The 24,318-nt window shown below is 37.5% G+C and overlaps 1 protein-coding gene across 45 annotated transcripts in view; it reads left to right on the top strand.

The window, feature by feature from the left end:
- clasp2 (cytoplasmic linker associated protein 2) overlaps positions 1-22,284 on the top strand; it is a 62,275-nt gene extending 39,991 nt beyond the window's left edge. For 5 of the 45 annotated variants that reach the window (XM_052135212.1, XM_052135207.1, XM_052135210.1 and 2 more), the window contains 21 exons: positions 2,065-2,232; positions 2,529-2,570; positions 3,233-3,340; positions 4,757-4,819; positions 6,516-6,622; positions 7,155-7,178; positions 7,308-7,555; positions 7,742-7,805; positions 9,732-9,788; positions 13,514-13,677; positions 13,795-13,873; positions 16,422-16,565; positions 16,735-16,878; positions 18,061-18,167; positions 18,280-18,427; positions 18,643-18,844; positions 18,964-19,157; positions 20,382-20,510; positions 20,649-20,855; positions 21,123-21,239; positions 21,339-22,284. In XM_052135212.1, the coding sequence (XP_051991172.1) occupies positions 2,065-2,232; positions 2,529-2,570; positions 3,233-3,340; positions 4,757-4,819; positions 6,516-6,622; positions 7,155-7,178; positions 7,308-7,555; positions 7,742-7,805; positions 9,732-9,788; positions 13,514-13,677; positions 13,795-13,873; positions 16,422-16,565; positions 16,735-16,878; positions 18,061-18,167; positions 18,280-18,427; positions 18,643-18,844; positions 18,964-19,157; positions 20,382-20,510; positions 20,649-20,855; positions 21,123-21,239; positions 21,339-21,428 (2,606 nt within the window). In that variant the 3' untranslated portion in view covers positions 21,429-22,284. Of the gene's footprint in view, positions 1-2,064; positions 2,233-2,528; positions 2,571-3,232; positions 3,341-4,756; positions 4,820-6,515; positions 6,623-7,154; positions 7,179-7,307; positions 7,556-7,741; positions 7,806-9,731; positions 9,789-12,499; positions 12,503-13,513; positions 13,678-13,794; positions 13,874-16,421; positions 16,566-16,734; positions 16,879-18,060; positions 18,168-18,279; positions 18,428-18,642; positions 18,845-18,963; positions 19,158-20,381; positions 20,511-20,648; positions 20,856-21,122; positions 21,240-21,338 lie in introns of all 45 variants that reach the window. The other 40 variants (XM_052135226.1, XM_052135243.1, XM_052135249.1 and 37 more) reach the window with 24 other exon arrangements.
- Positions 22,285-24,318: the final 2,034 nt, after the last annotated feature.

The following is a 24,318-nucleotide window of genomic DNA, read 5'->3' as shown; positions in this document are numbered from 1 at the left end:
TTTCTCCCAATTTGGCATGCCCAATTCCCAATGTGCTTTTAAGTCCTCGTGGTCGCGTAGTGATTCGCCTCAATCCGGGTGGCAGAGGACAAATCCCAGCTGCATCGACTTCTGAGTCTTATCACGTGGCTTGTTGAGCGTGTTGCCACGGAGACCTAGCGAGTGTGGAGGCTTCACGGCATCCACGCCCAACTCGCCATGCACCCCACCGAGAACGTACCACATTATAGCGACCACGAAGAGGTTACCTCATGTGATGCTACCCTCCCTAGCAACCGGCCAATTTGGTTGCTTAGGAGACCTGGCTGGAGTCACTCAGAACACCCTGGGATTCGAACTAGCGAACACCAGTGTCTTTACCATTGAGCTACTTAGGCCCCCACAACACTAGGAATTTTTAAAGGAATAGTTCACCCTAAAATTTAAATTCTCTCATTTACTCACCCATGCCATCCCAGATGTGTATGATTTTTTTTTTTTTTTCTTCAGCAGAACACAAACAAAGACTTTTAGAAGAATTTCTCAGCTCTTTAGGTCCATAAAATGCAAATGGATGTGATCAGCACTTTAAAGCTTCAGACAGCACAGACATTCATAGTAAAAGTAATCCATTCGACTCCAGTGGTTAAATCAATGTCTTCTAAAGCTATACGATCGTTTTGGGTAAGAATCAAAACAATATTTAAGTAATTTTCACTATAATTGTTTCTTCTGTTCGCTCTCCAATGCACATTCCTGAGAGGACCCAGCTCATTCTGCCTCTCGCGTAATGTAAGCGTGTTGGCATTTTCACACGTGAACTGACGCGATACAACCAGAAGCGCAGATCGAGCTGTTTACAAGAGAACACTGTTCACAAACTTAATTTGTTTTGCTTTCATTTGAACATGCCAGCATGCTTAAGTCATACTAGAGGCAGCGTAAACTGGATTCCCTCATTGATGCTCATTGGAGAGCGACCAGAAGTAACCAATTATAGTAAAAGGACTTAAATATTTATCTGTTTTTCACCCAAAGTGATCTTAAGTAATTCACATCAGGGATGGCATTAGGGTGAGTAAATAAAGGGATAGTTCCAGTTAACTATCCCTTTAAGTCATAATGTTTTCTGTCTATGTCTGTAGTTGTTATTTTTGTGACTTATTGCTGTTTAGTTCAAATTTGTCAGTGCAAATGTCAGCATAGCACTGAGGATTAAGTCTAGAGGTCGACCGATATATCTGTGCCGATATTTGCTTCTTTTTTTTAACTATCGGTTATTTACGGTTGCCGATTAGTTATTTTGTGACAATTATTTCTCTGTTTCCAGCACTGGATGGATCTTCAGTTAGAACTCTTTGGTTCTACAATATAACAGCGGCATCTTGAGTTGAAATAACTATCACTGACTCTGTGAATTGTGTTGTGCCATGTGACTGCACTTTGCACAGAGCCTGACACATAAGAAGCTGGTTTAATGATGATTTGCTGTTGAAGAATTACTGCTCACAGTATTTCTTGACCTAAATGTCAATATTTACTTCATGGTTTGTTTATATTGTAATACTCTAGATTATTGTAACAGTGCATGCATATTATCGCTTGTGTGCTTGTTTGAGCTGCTAGCACAGACATTTCAAAATAAGAGTTCCCATGTAATTTGTGCTCGTTCATAGTTACAAGTACCAAGTTATGCAGTACATCTTGTGTTATAATTGGTATTTTGGTTGTACAATAAATCACACCTCTTGTTGTCTCCATGTCTGTGCCAGTCACAGTAAGGAAGGACTAAATCTTTTACTTTTAGAAGATTTTAAAAACTATTTGCCGATTAATCGGTTATCAGCCTTTTCCACCTGATTGATTATCGTATCGGGAAAAGTCCACTATTGGTCGACCTCTAATTAGGTCAGTGATGATGTTTGAGATTGGTTTTGGTGGACAGTCATGTGTTTGCTGTTGAACGTCTAGCTATAAAGCAGTTTGTGTGTGCATATAAAAACTTTTATCTGTAGGATAATATAGATTTTCAACAGTCTGTTAGTCTCACACTGCTTTTATTTCTTGTTTTCTGTGTATTTACAGCGGGTTCTCGTTCGGGTTCCCCAGGCCGGGTGTTGGCCTGCACAGCTCTGAGCACGCTTAGTACGGGAGCGCAGCGTGTCAGTGCAGCTCCAGGCTCCCACCGTCGCAGTCGGATCCCACGCAGTCAAGGCTGCAGTAGAGACTCCAGCCCCACACGCCTGTCTGTCGGTAAGCACATGCTTCTGTCTGTAATCATGATGGTTTACATGACAGTTCTGCTATCAACCCAAAAATCCTTTCCCAATAGGATCTGTTTTTGTTTCTTTATCTTTTCTGCCTGATGAATAAAAGATCCCCTTGATCAGTCTGTGTGCTCACAAAATCTGTGGGATGAAAAATTTGCATCGCTCCTGGGCATTCAATAACTTCAAATAATTGTCTGTATTTGTGTGAGTGTTGGTAATGGGTGACTGCTTACAGTTTGGTGTTCTTACCAAAATCAAAATTTTCTCTTTCAATCAAAGCTCCATCAAACATCAGCCACATCTACAATGGATCCAAAGGAGGTATGTTTTGTGTCTTGGTCTCCGTCAGCCATTCCATAGTGATAATCCATCAAATGCCTTTCAAGCTGGAGGGTGTGCTATGCTGCGTGTACACGCTGCTTTGAGAAAGCAGAACATGCCATAACATTAACCAGCTGGGTCTCCACTTGTCTGTCATGATGTTAAACCCCACAGCTTGGTGCTGCTCGTTGCTAAGTGAATGAATGAATGAAGTCCATCTCATGAATGCAGATGAACATCAGTTAATAGACAGGATATAAAAGCAAAGATCCACACCTGCCACCTCCCATGAACTACTAAAATTCAACCTTTAATTACTTCCATTCTAATAGCCCCTTCCCCTTTCGGTGAATATCTACTCATTTCTAATCTATTACTAATGTAGAATCTGTGCATGAGCTTTTGAAGTTAGTACAAATATTGATGGTTTTTGTGCTGCCTTCCTTCCTATGGTCTGTGAGGTTCCTCATGGTTCTGTAATAGGCCCTCTCTATTTTTCAAACTTAACTCCATTGTTATTTCATTGCTTAACAATTCTCTTTTCAAATGTCTGTTTCTTCTATTTTTGACTGTCTCTTATATCCTCCAATTTCTCTGTTCTTTGTCTGTTTTTCTCTACTTTCTTTTCTTGGTCTGTTTCTCAATCTTGGGGGTGGGGTCAGCGAGGGGTAGTCGTATACCACGTCCTAGCGTGAGTCAGGGCTGCAGTCGCGAGGCCAGCCGAGAGAGCAGCAGAGACACCAGCCCCGTGCGCTCCTTCACGCCGCTCGGTGAGTAGCCATGGCAGCTATTTCATCTACCGGGACCAATCAGCCTCAACTTTGCAGTAGCCAGGATGATTAGACAAGATAATGCTATGTTGAAAAGTGAGAAATGCCCTCCTACACTTAATTTGAAACTGAAATTCAAGCTGTTGCCTGGACTCTTGTTTGCTTTGATACTTTTGCAGCTACCAAATGGGAATGTTTTAAGAGTGACCCAGCATCACATTAATCTTATTTACTTGTGGAAAATATCTGGGGATGTACAACCTCACATATTGCTCTGCTTGGTTCGTAAGCAGTTTTTTCCTGGCCTAATTTGTTTGCCTCATCTCACATTTTCAACATGCTGATGGATGCTGACATGAGCCTATTCTGAGCTGGTCCTTACATACAGCACACCAGAGAAAAGGACTTTAAAGCCAAAATCTCAAACTAGGACTATTTTAAGTGGTCCTTTATCAAAGTCAATATTAAATGAAAATGTATCCTGTTTACTTTCGTAATGCATGTTCCTGGTCTGATTGTGAAGGATTCATGTTATTCCAAAGGAGAAAATATTTGTTTTCATAATTATTCACCAAAATACAATAACGTCTCTTGCCTCTGAAATAGCCTCTTATTTTTTTAACACCGCAAAACCACCTGTCATATGGAGACGGCTTTTCATGATCCTGTCAGTTCCAGCTAGATAAAATAAAGGCCGCCCTAATTGTTTTTTTTTTTTTCTCATTGATTATCCTGTTTCACTCATAAATACTTTGTTACATTATGGAAGTAAAATGGGTTGCAAATGCCGTTTCATGTTGATTTGAAACATTAAACGAGTATTTTTGAACTCCAAACACAGAATTGGAGTTATTAATGGGGAAAGAGTTTCTAAGCTCTAGTCGTTAATGTTACTTTATACATGCGTTCACTTCAGAGTAGTTTTTTTTTTTTTAGCTGTTTTATTGGAGTTTTCACGTTATTTTGATAGACACAAATTTCAAAGTAGAATGAGGATGAGAACATTTGATAGATACTGACATATGCCATCATCATATGTTTAATGTTAGCTATGACGCATTTAAAACATACTTTCAGTACTTTTATCATAAGAAACTTGTAGCATAAAAAAGTTGGAGGGGTGCACAGCTGAAAGTGCATCTATGCCTGCTGTAATGCAGAACTGGACTTGTACCTTTGAGAACTGACACTTGAAGTGTGTGATTGTTTGTTACAGTGGGGCATGTGTTTGTTTTGGTGATGGCACATTCTCACATCAGTACTAATTGGGAGTTTCTCTAGAGTTCTAACATTGGCCTGGTAATTTATGCATGCGCGTGTGTGTGTGCTGTGTGCGCTTGTGTGCATTCGTGTGTGTGTGTGTGTGTGTGTGTGTGTGTGTGTGTGTGTGTGTGTGTGTGTGTGTGTGTGTTGCAGCATCCCGGCATTATTCGCGCTCAACTGGTGCTCTACATGCCCCAGATGCCTTCGGGGCAGCAGGTGAACTGTCACCCCAGCCAGCACAGACCTCTTTTATTGTTACTTAAAGATTACATTTTTTCATCCCATCTTTCTGCTTCTTTCAGTTTTGCCTAGATCGGACCTGCATGCTTTACGTTTAATGTTCATAACAACCATTCTTCCCATTACCTCGATAACAACTGTAGTGTGACACTCAGCAAACAGCCGCAAATGTGAGACAACAAAGAAGAGATCAAGATTGCATAAACCCTTTAAGTTAACAAGACCCTAAGTGATAATACACTTATAATTATTACTAGGGGTTTTCTTAATATAAAGGAATAGTTCACCCAAAAATGAAAATTCTCTTATTGTTTACTCACCCTCATGCCATCCCAGATATGTATGACTTTCTTGACTTTCTATGACACAAAGATTTTTGAAAAATATCTCTGCTCTACTGGTCTGTTCAGTGCAAATGAATGGTGGCCAGAACTTTGAAGGTTCAAAAAGAACATAAAGGCAGCATAAAATTACTCCAGTGGTTTAATCCATGTCTTCAAAAGCAATATGATATGTGTGGCTGAGAAACAATTAAATATTTAACACTATAAATCTCCACTTTCAAACAGCCTTTCTAAGTGCCCTTTTCTCCTAAGAGTTGTTCTTTTGTTTTTTGACTTTGCATTCTTGGTGCATATCGCCACCTACTGGGCAGGAAGGAGAATTTATAGGAAAAGAGGACTATCTTTTTCTTACCCATGCCATCATATTGCTTCTGAAGATATGGATTTACTGGAGTCATATGGATTACTTTTATGCTGCTTTTTACTTTTTGAAACCTTCAAAGTTCTGGTCACTGAGTTGAACTACTCTTCTAAAAACACATCTGGGATGGCGTGATTATGAGTAAATGTTGAGAGAGTTTTCAATTTTGGGTGAACTATTCCTTTAATGCTGAAGTGTGTATATTTTTAAGAATTATGTTGGTTCATTTCCTCAAAAGGTGAACCCTGTGTCTTTGTACCTCCTATAAATTTGCTAAAACATGAGCAGCCCGACACCACAACATTGGCTCAACCAGTGGTGTGAAACTGTTTGTTTGATCAATAGCCAACAGGGTATTGTTTGAAGAAGCTATTTGAAAATAATGTTTTTTACAATTTCGTTTGGTCACACTAGTGGCTAATTACACACTTCAGCTTTAAGGGAGTTTTTTTTGCAACTGGACCCAGAAGATTTAAAGAGATTAAGGAACTGGAGAAAGGAATGAAACGATAGAGGGAATGAAATGAGAGAGAAGGGGGTTTGTTTGGTATCATAAGTGAAAAGGGGGAATATTTAGGTATTCAAGATGAAAGCACAAAGAGGCCACTGTGCATTTGAAGCTTTTTGCTGTCAATTCAAGTTGAGTTATTTGTGGTTCACCTGTTTCTCAGTGTTTTCCCGAATTTAACCCAAGTTTTGTCGTGCTTTTCTTCCTTTTCATTTGTATGGGCATTTGTGGTCATTTTCATGTTATTAGATGGTGATCATTTGTTTTTGGTTATCTAGTGTGGATTTCTGTATTTTCAAAGAATGATTTTTAATTCTGAATTATGTGAGAATGTTATTGATATTTGTTCAGTTTTAATAAGATCACTGCATGCATTTTTTTTTTCTTTTTTGGAAAAGCGTGCGTTATTTGTTTCAGTGCGTGTGTGTGTGTTTGTAAAATGTGAAATGTGTGTTATAGGTTCTGGGTTGGGTATATCTCAGTCCAGTCGTCTCTCGTCATCAGTTAGTGCTATGAGAGTGCTGAACACTGGATCAGATGTGGAGGAAGCCCTGGCAGATGCTCTGGTAAATAAAACTTACAGGAATACACAGGCATTTTGCTTACCATTCACACAAACAATTGTGCCAATAAGTTTACATGCACCTTGCAGAATTGGCAAGATTTTTAGCTATTTAAAAAAAGATCATAAACTGTTTTGCTTTCCTTTTTAGTACTGCCTTAAAAACTATTCCTGATATATTTCCACAAGACCAAATAATAACTGAAATTACACATAATCCTGGTCAATTTTTTTTTAACTCTTTGTTCTGAATTTTGGGTGTTTTCTCTTCGAGCATGAATAACTTGCTTGCAGTTTTATTTGTGTAAATTTAGTAATTTTCTTCTTGTACTGTAGAATGTATCTAAATATCTGTCAAGGCAGAAGTTTTTTTTTTTTTATGATAAAGATCTTCCAGATTCTGCAAGAGTATTATAAGCAACCATACTCACAGATTAACAAAGATTCACTTAACCATTGTATAATGTGCTGAATTGTCTTGTCTTTAACTCTGTCATGCTTTAACTTTAAACCTTTGGCTTTGTCAATGATGCCAGCTATTAGGAGATATGCGGGGCAAGGTTAGTCTGTCCGGCTTTCTGTCTCCCTGTTTGGCTTTCTGCATTAACCTAACATTTAAAAGTACAATTTTAACTCGCCAGAACTATTCTTGGCTGAAAGGTTTGTTATTCTCATTTAATGATTTTAAGCAGAAGAAACCAGCCCGGCGGCGGTATGACACATATGGGATGTACTCTGATGATGATGTAAACAGCGATGCATCCAGCGCATGCTCTGAACGTTCGTACAGCTCCCGGAATGGCAGTATTCCAACCTATATGCGTCAGACTGAGGATGTGGCAGAAGTGCTCAATCGCTGTGCCTCTGCCAACTGGTCCGAGAGAAAAGAGGGACTGATGGGATTGCAGGCGTTGCTGAAGAACCAACGCACTCTCAGGTAATCCATGCAAACAAAAATACATTTGAGTTTTCATCTTATCAAACACTAGCATTGTGGTGAGTGGTTTTTTTTTCCCCTCATATTGGCAAACTTGCTCATTTCATTCCTGACAATATTCTGTGAACTCACTGGGGGTTCTGTGCAACTTGTGTTTGGTTAATTGTATTTTTCTGTCTGTTTTAGTCGAGTCGAGCTGAAGAGGTTGTGTGAAATTTTCACCAGGATGTTTGCAGACCCACACAGCAAGGTACCCTCGCATGCCGCTTTCACACATGCTCCAGCACACACATAAAGACACACTTCTGCAGACATAAACCAGTGGTATGAACACTTACATGACCCAAACCCGCTTGACTATATCGGATTCTGCCTCACCCACAGCCCTTGTTCTCGCCGCAGAGACACACACACACACACACACACACACACAGTTCCACACTATCGGGCATGTGCTGTGCACACTAACTCTCGGATTGAAGACCGTGGCTAATCGCATGGTTTGGTTTGAGTGGATTTCCGATGCTGCCAGTCAGTTAGCTTGTCTTTTCTCAGCAGTCCCGAACTGCCTTCGTAGCTTTCCTTTCTTTCATGCTTGAACTCACGCATACTCATACTGGGGCTGTCTCAATTCCAGAGAAGTAAAAGATGAAGTGATGGCATCTTTTAGAACCTTTACTATATTCATTTGAATTATTTTAATTCAAAATAGTTACAAACTTTAATAGAGTATTTATCTGTTGTCAGTAATTCTGGGGAATATGTCAACAAAAAAAAAATCTAGATTTCTTTTTTTTTTTTCTTCAAACTTAAGGATGATTCACGATTAGATTTTTCAACTTTTAAATGTACTCCACTAAAGTAATTCCAACATGATTCAAATAACATGTTCTTTATTAGAATGCAATGCAACCTGGCTAGAGAAATCAAAGTTGTTTTCATGATAGGTTTGCAAGAAAAATGCACAAATAAACTGCACCACACAGGAAATTGTCAATGTAGTGTAAATTATACTGTGTTGATATTTTAGTTATAATTTTCACTGATAAATAGTATTATATAATGTATAGATTTTTGAAAGATGAAATTAGGTATGTTAACAAACACTTTATATTAAACTAAAATGCTAAGCTAAGAATATAAGTTTATACATTCTCCATAGACCGCAAAGGTTTATGTGAAACTAGTGTTGTCACAATACCACAATTTCTGTTTGTAATGATACCAGTGAAATTTCATGTTTCTCGATCCCAATTTCGATACCACAGTTAAAATATGCTAATATGTGCTTTTGAACACACTATTTTAAAAAGTTACATATTAAATGTAACATTCATTTATTAATGTATATAATAAATTAAAACGAATGCATGTTTCCTTCAAGTGTTTCTTGGTGCATTGCTTAAGTGTTTATAAATGGGGCCCTACTGAAATTGTTTATTTTGCCAAATGTTTTAGAATTCCGTGTTTAAAAGTTTAATTTATTTTCATCATCAAAATGGTGTTTAATCAAATTAATTCCTAAAACTTAAAACAAATGAAAATTGGACAATTACTTTTCAACATACACCAAACTTTTATCCAGTAAAACAGCACTCTTGCTTGTGATATATTACTTAATTTATTTTTTTCTCCCCAATGCCCAATGGAATGCCCAATTCCCAATGTGATTAAGTCCTCGTGGTGGCGTAGTGGCCAAACACTGATATCTTTTTTTACATTAGTATTAACTTGATACCCTTGTAACAGTACTTTTGACATCTCTAGCTGAAACCAAGGAACATTACTGACACCCTATGTGCTGCTTCTATGCCTCTACAATGAAATAAAGCAGGGCACCAGATGCGCAAAGTCCAAAAAGATGAAAGAGAATAGAGTAAAAAATTGCAATATAACATTGCAGTTTTATTGATATAATACAACACAACTTGAATATTGATCAAATATCGTATCGCCAGGTTCCCTGTCAATTCCTACCCTTGACAGCCCAGTCCCGCACACATGAACACACAGACTAACCCGCGTTTGAGGTGTCTCTCTCTCTCTCTCTCTATTTTACTCTAAACGTTTTCCTGGAATCTCCTACTGGCATCCTCTATCTTGTCGGGTAGGCCGTAGCTCCGCCCCATGTATCTGATTGCTGGGCTTATGGCCCGATCCTCTTTCTGATTTGCAGCGTGATTCCAGAGGCTTTGGCACGGCAGAATCCGGTATCAGTTCTGCCTCCTTTAAGGTATAATACACACTCACTCTCACTCCTGTCCAATACAATCACATTGTACAGCTCCCTTATCTGTTCTTCAAGGGTCAGAAAAAGCCTTTTTTTTCTAAAACATTTTAGTGTATTCAAGTTAAACCTTTTCCTTGACATCAGTGAAATAATAATAATAATAATTATGTATTTATATATATACACACACACACACACACACACACACACTGGCATGTACAGATCTTATGGAAAGAAATTGGTACTTTAATTCACCAAAGTGGCATTCAACTGATCACAAAGTATGGTCAAAACATTACTAATGTAAAAACAGCACCATCACTAGGCCTACTTGAAAAAAGTCATTTTTGATCAAATCTAGACAAGCCCTTTTCCAGCAGCCATCACTCCAACACCTTATCCTTGAATAATCAGGCTAAATTGCTAATTTGGTTTTGATAATTTTATCTTTGTAAGATTTCATACAAATTTGTACACTACAGTCTTTAAAGACAAAGGACAACTGTCTCTAATAAGCACAGAAATAGACGTGGAAGGTCAGATGTTCAACTAAACTAGAGGATAAGTACATCAGAGTCTCTAGTTTGAGAAATGGACACCTCACATGTTCTCAGCTGACAGCTTCATTGAATTCTACCTGCTCAACACCAGTTTCATGTACAACAGACTTAAATTTGAAGTAGTTTAAGAAGTTCTGACATTTTTATCAGATTGTAATAGTAATTATTCACATTATTAATGTCCTGAATATACATTGTGATCAGTTAAATGACACTTTGGTGAATAAAAGTACAAATTTCTTTCCATAAGAGCAAAATCTGCACATTATTCCAAAGTGTGTGTGTGTGTGTGCGTGCGTGCACAGACTGCCGTTCAAAAGTTCTGAAACACTTGACTGAAATGTTTCTCATGATCTAAAAAATCTTTTGATCTGAAGGTCGTATGCTTAAATGTTTGAAATTAGTTTTGTAGACAAAAATATAATTGTGCCACCATATAAATTTATTTCATTACAAAACTAAAATTTGATTAAAAACTATTTTTTTTTATTGATGACTTGGACGGAATAAATTAGAAAAGCAGCCAATAAGTGCCCAACATGGATGGGAACTCCTTCAATACTGTTTAAAAAGCATCCCAGGGTGATGCCTCAAGAAGATGGAATGTCAAGAAGAGAAAGAGTACATGTCTGCAAATTCTAGGCAAAGGCTGGCTACTTTGAAGATGCTAAAATATAACCTAGTTTTTATTTAACACAATTCCCATAGTCCAATTTCTGTTCTTCCATAGTTTTGATGACTTTTGTCATTAAATGTGAATAATAAGAAAGAATGAGTAAGTGACCCTAAACTTTTGACCGGTTGTGTGTGTGTGTGTGTGTGTGTGTGTGTGTGTGTGTGTGTGTGTGTGTGTGTGTATCTAATAAATGTGTATATATATATATATATATATATATGTATATGGTGGTGTGGTGATTCATCGATACAATGCGTAAATATCGATATACATTTTTTTTAAAGATGTACCTTTATTTTAATACTGTCGTGTCAGCCACATCCGTATGCATTTCCGTCATGTGATGAAGCAACCTTATTACATTAATTTGACTTTGAGTGCTAAATAGACTTTTCATGTGGGACACGGATGTGGAGTCTTTGAAGCCAAACTGTATTCTGCTATCCATGCACACGTGTCAACCGTGCTTCCTGCGAAACGTGAGCTGCTCCAAACCATTGACTGGATCAGTGCGAGTACGTCAAGCGGGCGCACCTTAAAATGTGAGCTCTCGTGACAAACGCAGAGCAGCTCACATGTGCGATTTAATTCAGGCTTCCATCGATATCATTGCGCATGCAATGATAATTTGCTATTTTAAAGGTACCATGTAGAAGTTCAACAATGTGAAACATCTTGTCAACTCCGACATTCTGAAGGAAAGAGAAACACCTGCTGCTCAACTCCAGCATCAGTTATAAGACTTTACATATCTACACATCAATAACCTTACTAACATTTATCCCAGTTAACTGTAACAGAATTTTTCATTACAACTGTGGAAGCTGTAGCCAAGAAAACCACAGATAGCACGGATAGTTGGAAACAAGTAATGGGTATGTAAGTATTTTGTTTGGATTAAACTGAAAAATAAGCTGTAGTCAAATGATTGATTATCACTTGTGTGTGGTGTTATTTTTATATTATTATCTGTACATTTATTTCCAATCAGAAGTACCTTATTTTGTTATGGATGTCCCAATGTGGATACTAAATTTGCACTTTTCAGAGAGCTCAATAAAATATTCACATAATATTTTGGTTGCATTTGAGGGCCAACATTTTTTTATTGATTGTGTAAAATAGGCACATAATATCGGAATATCGCAGGGCCCTGAATCGAATCAAATCGAAATCGTTTTGTGGTAGACTTTGAAGTATCTTCAAATATCGGATCGCAGGCCAAGAGAATCGATATAAGATTGTATCGTGATGAAACGTCCGATTCATACCCCTAATATATATGTATGTATGGATGGATGTATATATAGGTGTGTGTGTGTGTGTGTGTGTATATAATATTATTATTATTGATTTGGTTTTTTTCCTTAAATGAGTTGCAGTCAGTTTTTTACTTGTATGCGTTTATATAAATTCACCCGTTTTTTGTTTTTTTGTTGATGTTTTCTTTCATGCCTTACCCTGTGATGGAACTGTAGAGAGTAAGTTTGGTTAACTTTTGTGCAAAGCGTTTTGTTTTGACTGACTGCTTGTTTTTGTGTCATGCCTATACTATACACATCAACTGTGAGATGCTACTCTAATAATAGATGTCCCCTACTGCAAAGCAATTATTCAGTCTTTTTGGCTGTATGTTTGGGACACTAACTGGGAGATGATCTTTACTAATACACTAATCAGTAACAAAATAGGATAATGGATTTCTGATGTCTGACAGATGACAAAAAATCAGTTGTTCCTGCTCTTAATCTCTTGCTTTGCTGTTATCAATTATTTTGGTTAATCTAAACAAGAGTCCCCTGTTTAAAATGCAGTCTCTTATCAATATTCTGGATGCCTGATGTTTCAGAATATTGGTTGTAATGTCAGTTGTGTAACAATTAGCATGCTGTTTCTTTTAAATAACTTAATTCTTTATAGGGCAGTTTATGTTTTATCTTCCGGAGTAGGTAAATAGCTAAGTAGCACCTTTATCATCTTCCCATATAAGCAGTTTGAACCCCACAATGCCCTTTGATAAGCTGTGATTCATTCCCATTCCAAGTTAAACAAATCAACATAATATTCAGAGCCACTAACTATCATTTTGTCAAATGTCATCCAGACAAATATTCCAAATCTCTTTACCATTTTGTCCATCACTGGACTTATTGTATGGGCCATCGGGATGAATTTTGTTGCCTACTATTTTATTCTTAGTTATTCTGATCTCTTGGGATATTCAAATGGGGATTCTTATGGATTTCTATACATTTCAGATAAAGGGGAGAGATGGCAATGGCACTACTTAGATACTTTCCTGCTGAGAGATTAAAAAAACTAAATCTGCCGTAACTATAACAAATGCAAACAATGAATGTTCTCATATTGAACAAGATGAATGCATGAATTCATCAATACTGCTAACTACTATTGCACATGGTTAGTTTTTTTTGTTCCATAGAGCTGTTGTTGTATAATGCTGATGTGTTTTACTGACAAATTTTGATCAGGTTTTTAGCATGTTTCTGGAGACACTGGTGGATTTCATTGTAGTTCATAAGGATGACCTGCAGGACTGGCTCTTTGTGCTGCTCACACAACTGCTGAAGAAAATGGGAGCAGATCTGCTTGGCTCAGTACAAGCCAAAGTACAGAAAGCTCTAGATGTCACAAGGTGTGTTGGATGTACTGTCTGGAGATATCAAGTCTGGATAATAAAGTTGTACTTGTGTTCACAGTATGCTCAATGATGCTCAAGAATTTATTAAAAAATGTTTGTGCATTTCTTCAGAGAATCTTTCCCTAATGATCTACAGTTCACCATCCTAATGAGATTCACCGTTGACCAAACACAGACACCCAACCTAAAGGTATGGGCATTTTTAAATAGCACTATATCTTCTGAGACTGACTGGATAAACAACTAGGATGGGTGGAGTTGTTAAATATGCTGGAATTTGAATAGAGATTGCAGCGCAAAAAAAAAGAAAAAAAAAAAGGACTTGATACTGGTTTTACTACAATCTCATCGGTTTGCCATCTTAGGTAACATTACCTTTGTGAGATATTTAAATCAGCTGAATTTACACCAACAAAGTTCAGTACATCACAGAAAACTAAATATTTGTCCGATATCACAAGTGAGAGTTCCATCAGCTTGCCCAAAAACTCTCTTACACTAGCCCAAGACCTTTGGACCACCATTATTTTTGAGCCCTGTATTGTAAAGATTTTTTAGTATAGATTACTCGACTATAGTCATTGTGGCCATCAGAGATTGCGGAAGTGACCTGGAGGTTCTACAGGATGTAATCCATTGGGTAAATGCTTTTACGACTTTGTTAGCTCCTCATACAATCTCATGAACACCACAAGTAAATTGCTTTGCGTAATAATCTCTATCACCAGTCTCAAAACATAATTTGTAGCATCCACACACGCACACAGACCCTCCCGCGCTCTAACAAAACCATCACTTCACTTTTGCCATTATTTTCAGCAGTATTACTTATTACTGCTCTTCTCCCTCCTTCCCCCTCTCTCCTTCTCTGTCTGGGGCTCCCTTTCATTGACATGCTCTTACTTTCGCACTCTGAAGCCGGGGAAAATGCGCTGTTGCAGGCTATAGAATTGTTTCCCTTCAGAAAGCTATGGCATACTTGCACTGCAGGAAAATATCCATGTGTGGATCCAAGTAGTATAGGTCAGTGAGACACAGGGGAAGCAATTCTGTAACACACAGCTCGCACAAACAAAATCTCCCAGTTTCTTTTGAGTGAAACGCTTACTGTAGAGAGAGACCAATAACCAGTTTAACTGAAATTCACACATTTATAATGCACAGCCCCATAAACTAAGACTCCCAGCCCCTTATCGGTGGAATACTTTTAGTAAAGAAACAGATAATTGGTTTGACATTTTTTTACTGATATTCACATATCTATAACATGAAGCCCCCACAAACAATAACTCCAAGCTCCTCATGAGTGGAATACTTTAGTAAAGAGACCGATAATAATTTTGATACTCAATTTGATACTCAAATGATTCTGAATTGATTCTCAAAAGAATCAAACGATTCTGAGTTCAGTTTACATCATGGCAGAGCAGTGGTGAATGCCAAAGCAGATGTGAAAAGAAAGACACGAGTGAAGTACATACACTAAAGTGAAGTGCACAAACACGACTGTTTGCAGACCAGCTGTATCAAACACATGACCATTTGTGCCCGAATTAAACCATGATCCCGAAGTTATTTCACAAACCCATGCACATAGCAATGAGAGAGTTTATTCGTGATAAGAAGCCAACAAACAACATGAAAGATGAGCTTGTTCCCATAATTGCACTGATTTGCACACAACGGTGGGAAACACAGAAGAAAATTATGACGCGGCAGCAGTTCGGGAGATGTTGGTGATGTTTTCATTTTAATTATTTTTTTTCTTATAAATTATAGAACCATTTCTTTAATCTTGTGGATGTTCCATGTTTTGTTCACACCTCATACTGAATGTAAAAGGCCAGTTTATGTAATGTGACTCATTCTGATTTTTAAAACGGCTGTTAAATAAAAAGCTGAAAGGGAAAAAATATTTTGAAAAAACTAAAAAAAGATATTGAAGGACAAGCTGCATCGTGATGCATCGAGAATCGTTTTATAATCGAATCGTTACCCATTGAATCGTAATCAAGGCCAGTGAAGATTCACACCTTTACTTTCAGCTATCAATAAGACTGCCGTACTCGCAACTTCATTTAACACATTTTACCGTATTTAAATGTATTACACATAATTACACAGATTTCCCCCTGAAGAAAATATGAAAAAGTGCTCAAATTCCATTTTGGCCTAGTTATTCCCTTGATCAGGGGAGGTCTTTAAAGAAGTAAATTGTTTTCTTAAATAGATTATGTACGTCTGCCACACAGGAAGAGTGAGAGGGAGTGGAGCATCAATTAATTAGAGTATGAATCCCAGGCACCACAAATACAATTGAGATGCATAAGCTTTTATTTTCAAAATACTATGCTGTGTCCAATCACACCCATCTCCGCTCACTCCAACTTCAAACCCTCTGCTGTCTTGCTGCATTTCTTACAGTTACTGTTGAATGTTATGTATGTTAAGCTGTAAATGTGACTTTGTATGTTTGCTGGTAACTGATGGATTGCAGCATTAATGATGTGGAAATACTGTTAAAATGGTTTCATTCTGAGTGGCTTTCCTGTGCAGTTTGTGGAAATGTTAAGTGAATGAGACTTATGATGAGGAGGTAAAATGGTAGCTTGGATTTAGCATTGTAAAGGAGACATATTACTGAAGGAGAAATTAATGTTACCATCTTGATATAATTTGCTTTAGTCAGCAGATAGCTAATTGCATTGCAGAGTTGTAACATGAGGATAATGTTTCAGGTGAAGGTGGCCATTTTGAAGTACATAGAAACACTGACACTACAAATGGAGCCGCAGGATTTTGTCAACTCAAGTGAAACCAGACTGGCAGTCTCACGTATCATCACATGGACCACTGAGCCCAAGAGCTCAGACGTCAGAAAGGTACAAAATATGCACGTTCATTGCATAAACAAAATATAAGAGTTTTATTAATGTCCTGACTTGTCAATGCCCAAAACAAATCAATAAATTGTGAGGTTTTTATAGTTGAAAATTGTTTCTTCTAGTGGTGTTTCTTTGGTTTGAAGTTAATCATGTCCTTTGATTACAGGCAGCACAGTCTGTATTGATTTCGCTATTCCAACTGAACACACCAGAATTCACAATGCTTCTAGCGGCACTACCGAAAACTTTTCAAGATGGAGCCACCAAATTATTACAGAATCACCTGCGGAACACAGGCAACACAGCCCAGGTGAGAAACATAACTAATGCGCCTTGCTTGCTCTCATTTATTTTAGTAATACCAAGATTTTTTATTAAAAAATTTAAACATCATGTAAACATCAGTAACATTAAGCATAGTAAAACCAAGGGGACAATAAACTTTATAGGACCATAAAAAACATTTAGAAAATCTTGCACAATGAATGATTTTTTTGGTTAAAAATGAACAAATTGACATTATTGTTTGTGTACATAAGCAATCAGTGTTCAAAACAATGTCCTTACCCTGATTCACTATGGTAAGTGGATAACAATTATATGTATTTTGAGCTGTCAGGTTCGATTTGTCGTGAAATCACTGGCTTGTGATGTTCATCCTTGCGTCATTACATCATGTCCGCACACACAGGAAAGAAGTGCTATAAACTAACTACACATTCAGCTCAGTTCAGTAACACTCACACAGTTCAGGACAGAATTGTTGAAGTCTAGATGGATCTTTATCTATTATCTGTTTGTGAAGTTGTTTACCTGCTATCAGGCTTGGATATGTTTTTTGGTAGGGTTGTTGAAGCTTATATTGCTGGTTATGCTTCACTTGTATGAATTAAACATTACTTGTGTGTTAACCGATCGCAATGTATCCATGTTGTCCAGTGAAGTTACTGTGACATGTTTAATATGCATGACTTGTAATTGTTATACTGCATATTTAAGCATATTATTTTTTGTTATATAAAGTATATTTTATCCCCATCTTTATTAAATCCTCGTTTAAGGTTTACAGTGTTGTTTGTATTGCATAGACATGCTATTGTAGTAACTGAGGCTGGACAATATATTATAAATACAATAAAATCTTCTATTGAGCTCGTATCAGCCATATCAAGTGCTTTAAGTGTACTGTCAGAAAAGTGACTTCATCAAAGCATGTAATATTTCCATTTCAAATGTTTACATGAAAATAGCACGTTAAGACTCCGGCTCCAGTTATGATCACACACAGGCGACGTCCAGGTATGCTCAAATTGGGAGATTCATCTGCCAGAAGATCATTGCCGAAACACGACTGATGTAATTTACTCTCCTGCAAAATACTTGCAATTTTAAGTTTCAACCACAGATGTCACTAGAGAGAACAAAGTTACGTAGTGCAGCTTTAAAGACACCCGCTTATCTTTCAGCAATAAGAAATTATTTGCTTTTGCAGGCTCCAATGGGAAGCCCTCTCACCCGACACACCCCAAGATCGCCAGCCAGTTGGTCAAGTCCCTTAACCTCCCCCACCAACACATCACAGAACACACCTTCACCAAGGTACTGCCTTCACTTCCAGTCCACCGAATCCAAACCTTGATACAACAAATAAAACTGATGTTTGATCAGCCGCTCAAGATAACAAAACTTTACCTTTTGTATGTGTACACAGTGCATTTGAATATGATACAGAAAACATGAACTCTGAGGATATCTACAGCTCTCTGAGAGGAGTCAGTCAGGCCATCCAGAACTTCAGTGTCCGCAGCCAAGAGGACATGACAGAACCACTGCAAAAAAGAGATGGGGACGGAGAAGAAGTAATAATCTATTTCTTGCCAAAACATTCTTTTTAGTGAAATATCAATTATTTATATTGCCAACATTGAGCTTATGGTTCTACTTGGCCTTTTGTTGGTTAATTTTGTCTTTATTCAACTGAATAATTTGTGAAAAATGATAAAGTACATGGATCTAAAGGCCTGTCACTGATGTGTGGATGTATTATACTGAACCTTAGCCTGTATCTGTGCAGAGAGGTGCAGAAACTACAGAGACTGGCCGGACAGCGCTAGATAACAAGACCTCTCTTCTAAATACTATACCGCTCCTCTCCTCAAGTCCCCGCCCAACACGAGAATACCAGTCAGTCAGCTACTCTGACTCCTCCTTCACCTCCTCCCCTTTTAATAAATGCCTGAAAGATGCAGACCAAGATGCTGAGTCCTTCACAGATGGTAAGACCAGTGAATTGTTTGTGTACTATCTGTAAGCAATTACATGTGACTTTATAACAGCTTGATGAAGTCAAGCATGTCATTGAGTCTGATTTCCTTTCTGCTGGTGGTGTTTGCAGACAGTGGTGTGGACCAGTCTGAGGTGGTTTCTGAGCTTCTGAAGGAGCTCTCGAATCATAGCGAGCGAGTGGAAGAGAGAAAGGCTGCGTTGTGTGAGCTAATGCGGCTAATCAGAGAAACACAACTACATGTTTGGGACGAGCACTTCAAAACAATCCTTCTGCTACTTCTTGAGACACTTGGCGATGGAGAGGTACACATAAACACATGCTGTTGCTCTAGAAGTACTTACAACACAAATAGGAGTCATGAGTAGGAATCTGCACCCAGGTAGTTGTGTCCATGGGATTTTTCATTTCCAGATTTTAGGTTGAAATGTAAAAGGGAAAGTGTAAATGCTAGGTCCTGTAACTGGTGACCATTTTACTCCATTTCCTCCTGGTATTAAGATGCATCTCAGGTGATCCGATCACATGTGGTCAGGCGAGACACATCAGTTTACACCTGGTCGCTTAATTGCATCTCCTGTGACCACTTGTGTTCGGATTTTGAGGGGAGGGTCTCTGTTTCATGATGACATACGTTTATCACTCTGTCAGTGTGTTACAGCATGATAATAAACCGCAAAGAAGTAATGAAAGAAAAAGCGGGAAAAAACAGCATGCTGTTTCTCCCAGACGTGGCTAAATATTTTTTAGTGGAGTATTGGTATTAAAGGAGCTTCAGATGTTTGTGCTTCACATCTGTGTCACTTCTGTCTGGGACATATACATGATGGATTAGTGTTTATAACTCAAATGTGATGCGGTTACATGCATTTTTACTACTTCTGAATGTGGTTTTTTTCATCCGATCACAAAACGTTTTTGACCCTGTTTAGACCTGTATTTAGCGCTGACCACTTGATCGGATAAACCAAAACACATCTTAATACCAGCTGTAAATGGGGTCTTTAAGTTTTAAACCATTTTAATCACCTTTTTTCCTTTACCAACGTATTTTAAATGCAGACAATTAATTTCTAAAATACAAATTCCTTGTGATATCTCAATTATTAAAAGCTGTTATAAAATATTTTTTTAAGTCATATAAGCTGCATGCATAATAATTATAAACTTAAAAAAAAAAAGTTAGTATGTAACTGCTGAACAGTTCATCTTTCCAGAAGTATTTCATGTCAGCTACCCAGAACTCCCACTCTTGAATTCGCCTTTTGCTCATAAAATTCTGCACCCCCACCCTTGCATGTTCATTTATTAGGCATTTAGGCAACTTGCATCATGCTTCAACTACCAATAAGAGTGTAGTACAAGTGTAAGCTCCATTTAACAATGAAATTTTGTTTCCCCTATGCAAATTTTCCCTTAAAATCAAAATAGAATATTTGACAAAAGTCCATTGATTCCATCTGGGCCTAGTCTTAAGTATTATTTTATTTGCTTATATACTTATCTATATTTATCTTACCCTCTCCCAGCATGTCATCCGGGCATTAGCACTGCGGGTGTTGAAGGAGATCCTTAACAGGCAACCTTGGCGATTTAAAAACTATGCAGAACTCACAATCATGAAGAGCCTGGAAGCACATAAAGACCCACACAAAGAGGTCAGGCATAACAAAACAACAATGACACACTCAGTATCATTTAATAGACATGAAACAATAGACACATTAAAATAAGTTTTTTTTTTATTTGTTTCTTTGTTTCATGCCTGCCTAAATGTCCTTTTTACTCTGTATCAGGTGGTGCGGGCTGCAGAAGAGGCAGCATCTATGTTGGCCACCTCTATAAGTCCCGATCAGTGTATCAAAGTGTTGTGTCCCATCATACAGTCAGCCGACTACCCCATTAATCTGGCTGCCATTAAGATGCTCACCAAAGTCATTGACCGGTTGCCCAAAGATGGTCTACTTCAAATGCTCCCTGAGATGGTCCCAGGGCTCATTCAGGTAATTACTATATTATATAGCCAGATCATCATGCTTTGGTTTGAGATGTCTTCATACCGCAATGTTGTAGAAGAATCCTATACACTATTTAGTGCAATTATAAAGTAAAGCACAAAACAAACTTTTAGTTCATCTTGCATATTATTCAACATTACGGACAACCCTAGTGGACGTATGCAACATTTTCTTTAATAAAACCATTGACTTATTTGAGGAATGAGGATCTTGTAAGGTTATACTGTATGCTCTTATACATTTTCTTTGTAGGGTTATGATAACTCTGAGAGCAGTGTACGAAAAGCGTGTGTATTTTGCCTGGTAGCCATCTATGCTGTCATTGGAGAGGATCTTAAACCTCATCTTAGCCAGCTGTCTGGCAGCAAGGTGAGCCATTTTCTCTTGTTGAAGACCTGATTTTCTTCAAATTTGCAGAGCTAAACGTTGGAGTAAGCTGTAACATACGTTCTCTCTCTTTCTTTTCAGCTGAAACTGTTGAATTTGTACATAAAGCGAGCTCAGAGCGGCTCCAGTGGAAGTGACCAGTCTTCAGATGTGGGAGGGCCGGTCCTGTAGCTCTGTTGTCATGATTCAGATCTACAACACTCTCATAGTGCAGGGGGACCCTAGCTGGCTTTTTAAATCACATGCATATACAAATAAACACTCACACACACTTGCCTACAAATACACAAAGCCACATGCACCTACACAGCTGAACACCCTCCTCTGGTCCTGCACTAACTTCCAGACAAAAGGGCATTGGGAGACGGCAGTGATATTTGTGGGCAACTCGGCACAGAGGCTACGGCAAGATGGGGATGTTGTGGGTGTCATTATGCAGATTATTTCTTTTAATCAAAGAGCTTTTGAATAACGCAGATTTTTAAGATGACGTTTAAAAATTCATTGATCTGTGCAACATGTCATTAACGTTCGTAATTGCTCTCTATTGATTATTAACGGTCATATCTGTTCATAACAGTGAGCGGTTGGTCCAGCTTGCTCTATTATAAAGCATACTTTGCTTGGCTACATGCATGTCATGAATAAAACCTTTTTATGCGGTTGCGTCCATGGCTTGATGGGCCATGGGTCTGTCACCCCGCACCCAAGACTCTCCTGCGAGGCCAGATGTGATGCCACACAACATAGGTAATATGTATCTATATATATCACATAACAAAGGAATATTTGAGAAGATCTCGTGATGTCCTTGAGGGCGCGTGAATACTTTTAAGTAGCGTAGTCATTCTTCTCTGATGGAAAATTTGTAGAAATGTATTTACGCATCAAAACGCAGCATCTGTCTTGTCACTTCTTTCCTATAGTGTCAGTCTTTCTCCCCTGTGAGGAAGTTCTCTCTATTCCTGATGCATTTCTAGATAACTGTGCTAACGATAAAATTAAAATAAAGAAAATGTACAGTAACAAACAATCTGTCTCTTCATCTTTTACCCATGTGCCCTTAGATTGAACGTAGAGTCCCTACTGTGTGGTAATGTTATTGGTATGTTATTAATGTCATCAGCACTCTAGATACTATGGCATCTCTAAATACAACAAATTTTATTAAGGCATGTCATTTATGAGTTATGTTGTTCTGCTACATGGTCTTAATGGAGTATTTATATAGTATTAAATGGCAATTTAACACTGCACAATATTAGTTAGCAATATTGAGTTGGATTGCTTCTTAGTGACTTCATAGGAAGTAATATATATAATTTTATATAACATATAAAGTGTAAAATAAAAAAGTATATGAAACGGGCAAATGGCACATTCATTAGTTTGCAAGAAATTGACTGACAAGAGCTCAAATTTACTCTCTACATCTGTTGTTTCCAACCTTTTTGACTCCAAGGTCACACTCACTGTCAGAGGTGATCAAGTCCCCCTCCATTTTGAAAATAGAAGTTTCAGAAAGAGGATGTTTAGAAGTTGTAGGCCTAAATCTTAATTTAAAGACTTTTAGCATTTTATGCTTCAAATTTTCAGAATTTTGAAATTAACATTAAAAATGTATTTAATATTATTTTATATTGTACACACATTTTTAGTCATTTTACAGGCCCCTTGGAAGAGTACTGTGGCCTCCGAGTGGGCCCCTAGTGGATTCACATCACGCTTATTTGACAATTGAATGTCATAAATTTAAGCACAGTAAGTTTGACATACCAAACATTTTAAATAGGCAAGATTGAAAGGATAATAATAATATAGGACATTTCTAGAGGAGAGACAGATAAAATATAGTCGGTTAATTGTAATGAGCAATTAAATAAGTCAACATTTTAAGAGTCCTCTGTACATGTGATGTTATATATGGCCATGGAGAATTTAGTTGAGGTTTAAGTGACACTTTCATTTTTTATCACAGTGATATGGACAGTCTCTAGAATTTATTAATAATGGTGCAGTTATGCGGACGGAAACGACTTGTTGATGAGAGTGGTCAACAGAGAATGGCCAGACTGGTTCAAACTGACTAAATCTACAGTAACTCAGATTATCGCTCTGTACATTTGTGGTGAGAAGAATATCATCATGTTGTGGCTGATCGTGTATCAGCAAGCATTATATCAGTAATCAACATGCTCTCTAATTATCTCTAGTATCACCCATTGAAAACACCTATGAAGGATGACCAGTGACCACTATAGTTTACAGAGCCCAATCATGTTAGAAGGCATGCCCTGTCCAAACAACATCAACAGATTGATAAAGGAAACCCCAAATGATGTCCTTGAGTGGCTATACCTGTTTTTTCAGAATGGAATTTCACAGCAAAACAGTTCCAATCTGGGAGCTGATTATCTCACACTGTGCCTTATTTATCTACAATATGTACTGCAAGCACTAGTCTATATTTTCAAGTAATCTTACAGCGTCATTTGAACCTTCCAACCCTATCAAATGGATTTTAGACTTTGCTATTCTGGCTGTCAGCAGCGATTCCAATTTTGAACCCAAATTAAATTATGATTTCAAAAAATTATGAGTCCAAGTTCAACAGAACGATAGAAATGTGTTTGTTACATGTTGGTAAAAATAATGCCAACCCATGAAAGTTACATTAAATGTTAAATCGAATCTTATCATTAAATGTACTATCAAAAGGATTTTGTCCGTTATTTCACAGGTTTCCATTTCTATGGTAGCCTTTTCCACCACACTGAAAAAAATAATAATCATGCTTTGGAAAATGTAAAGTCATATTTGAGAAAGTCATAATTCTGAAATAGATTAAGAAATAGATATTATTTTTATTCAGTCATAATTTTGAGAAGTCCGAATTATGATGATAAATCAGAATTATGAGATTAAGAATAAATTGAGATATGAGATTTTTTTTAATCTATGATTACTATCTCATAATTATGATTTTTTTTTTATTTATCAAAATTATCACTTTAAATCTAATTAGGACATAAATTATAATATGAAAGTGAAAATTATTAAA

The sequence above is a fragment of the Xyrauchen texanus genome, chromosome 10 (genome assembly GCF_025860055.1).
Source record: "Xyrauchen texanus isolate HMW12.3.18 chromosome 10, RBS_HiC_50CHRs, whole genome shotgun sequence".
NCBI classification, from domain to species: Eukaryota; Metazoa; Chordata; class Actinopteri; order Cypriniformes; family Catostomidae; genus Xyrauchen; species Xyrauchen texanus.
This window is presented reverse-complemented; position numbering and strand designations above follow the sequence as displayed.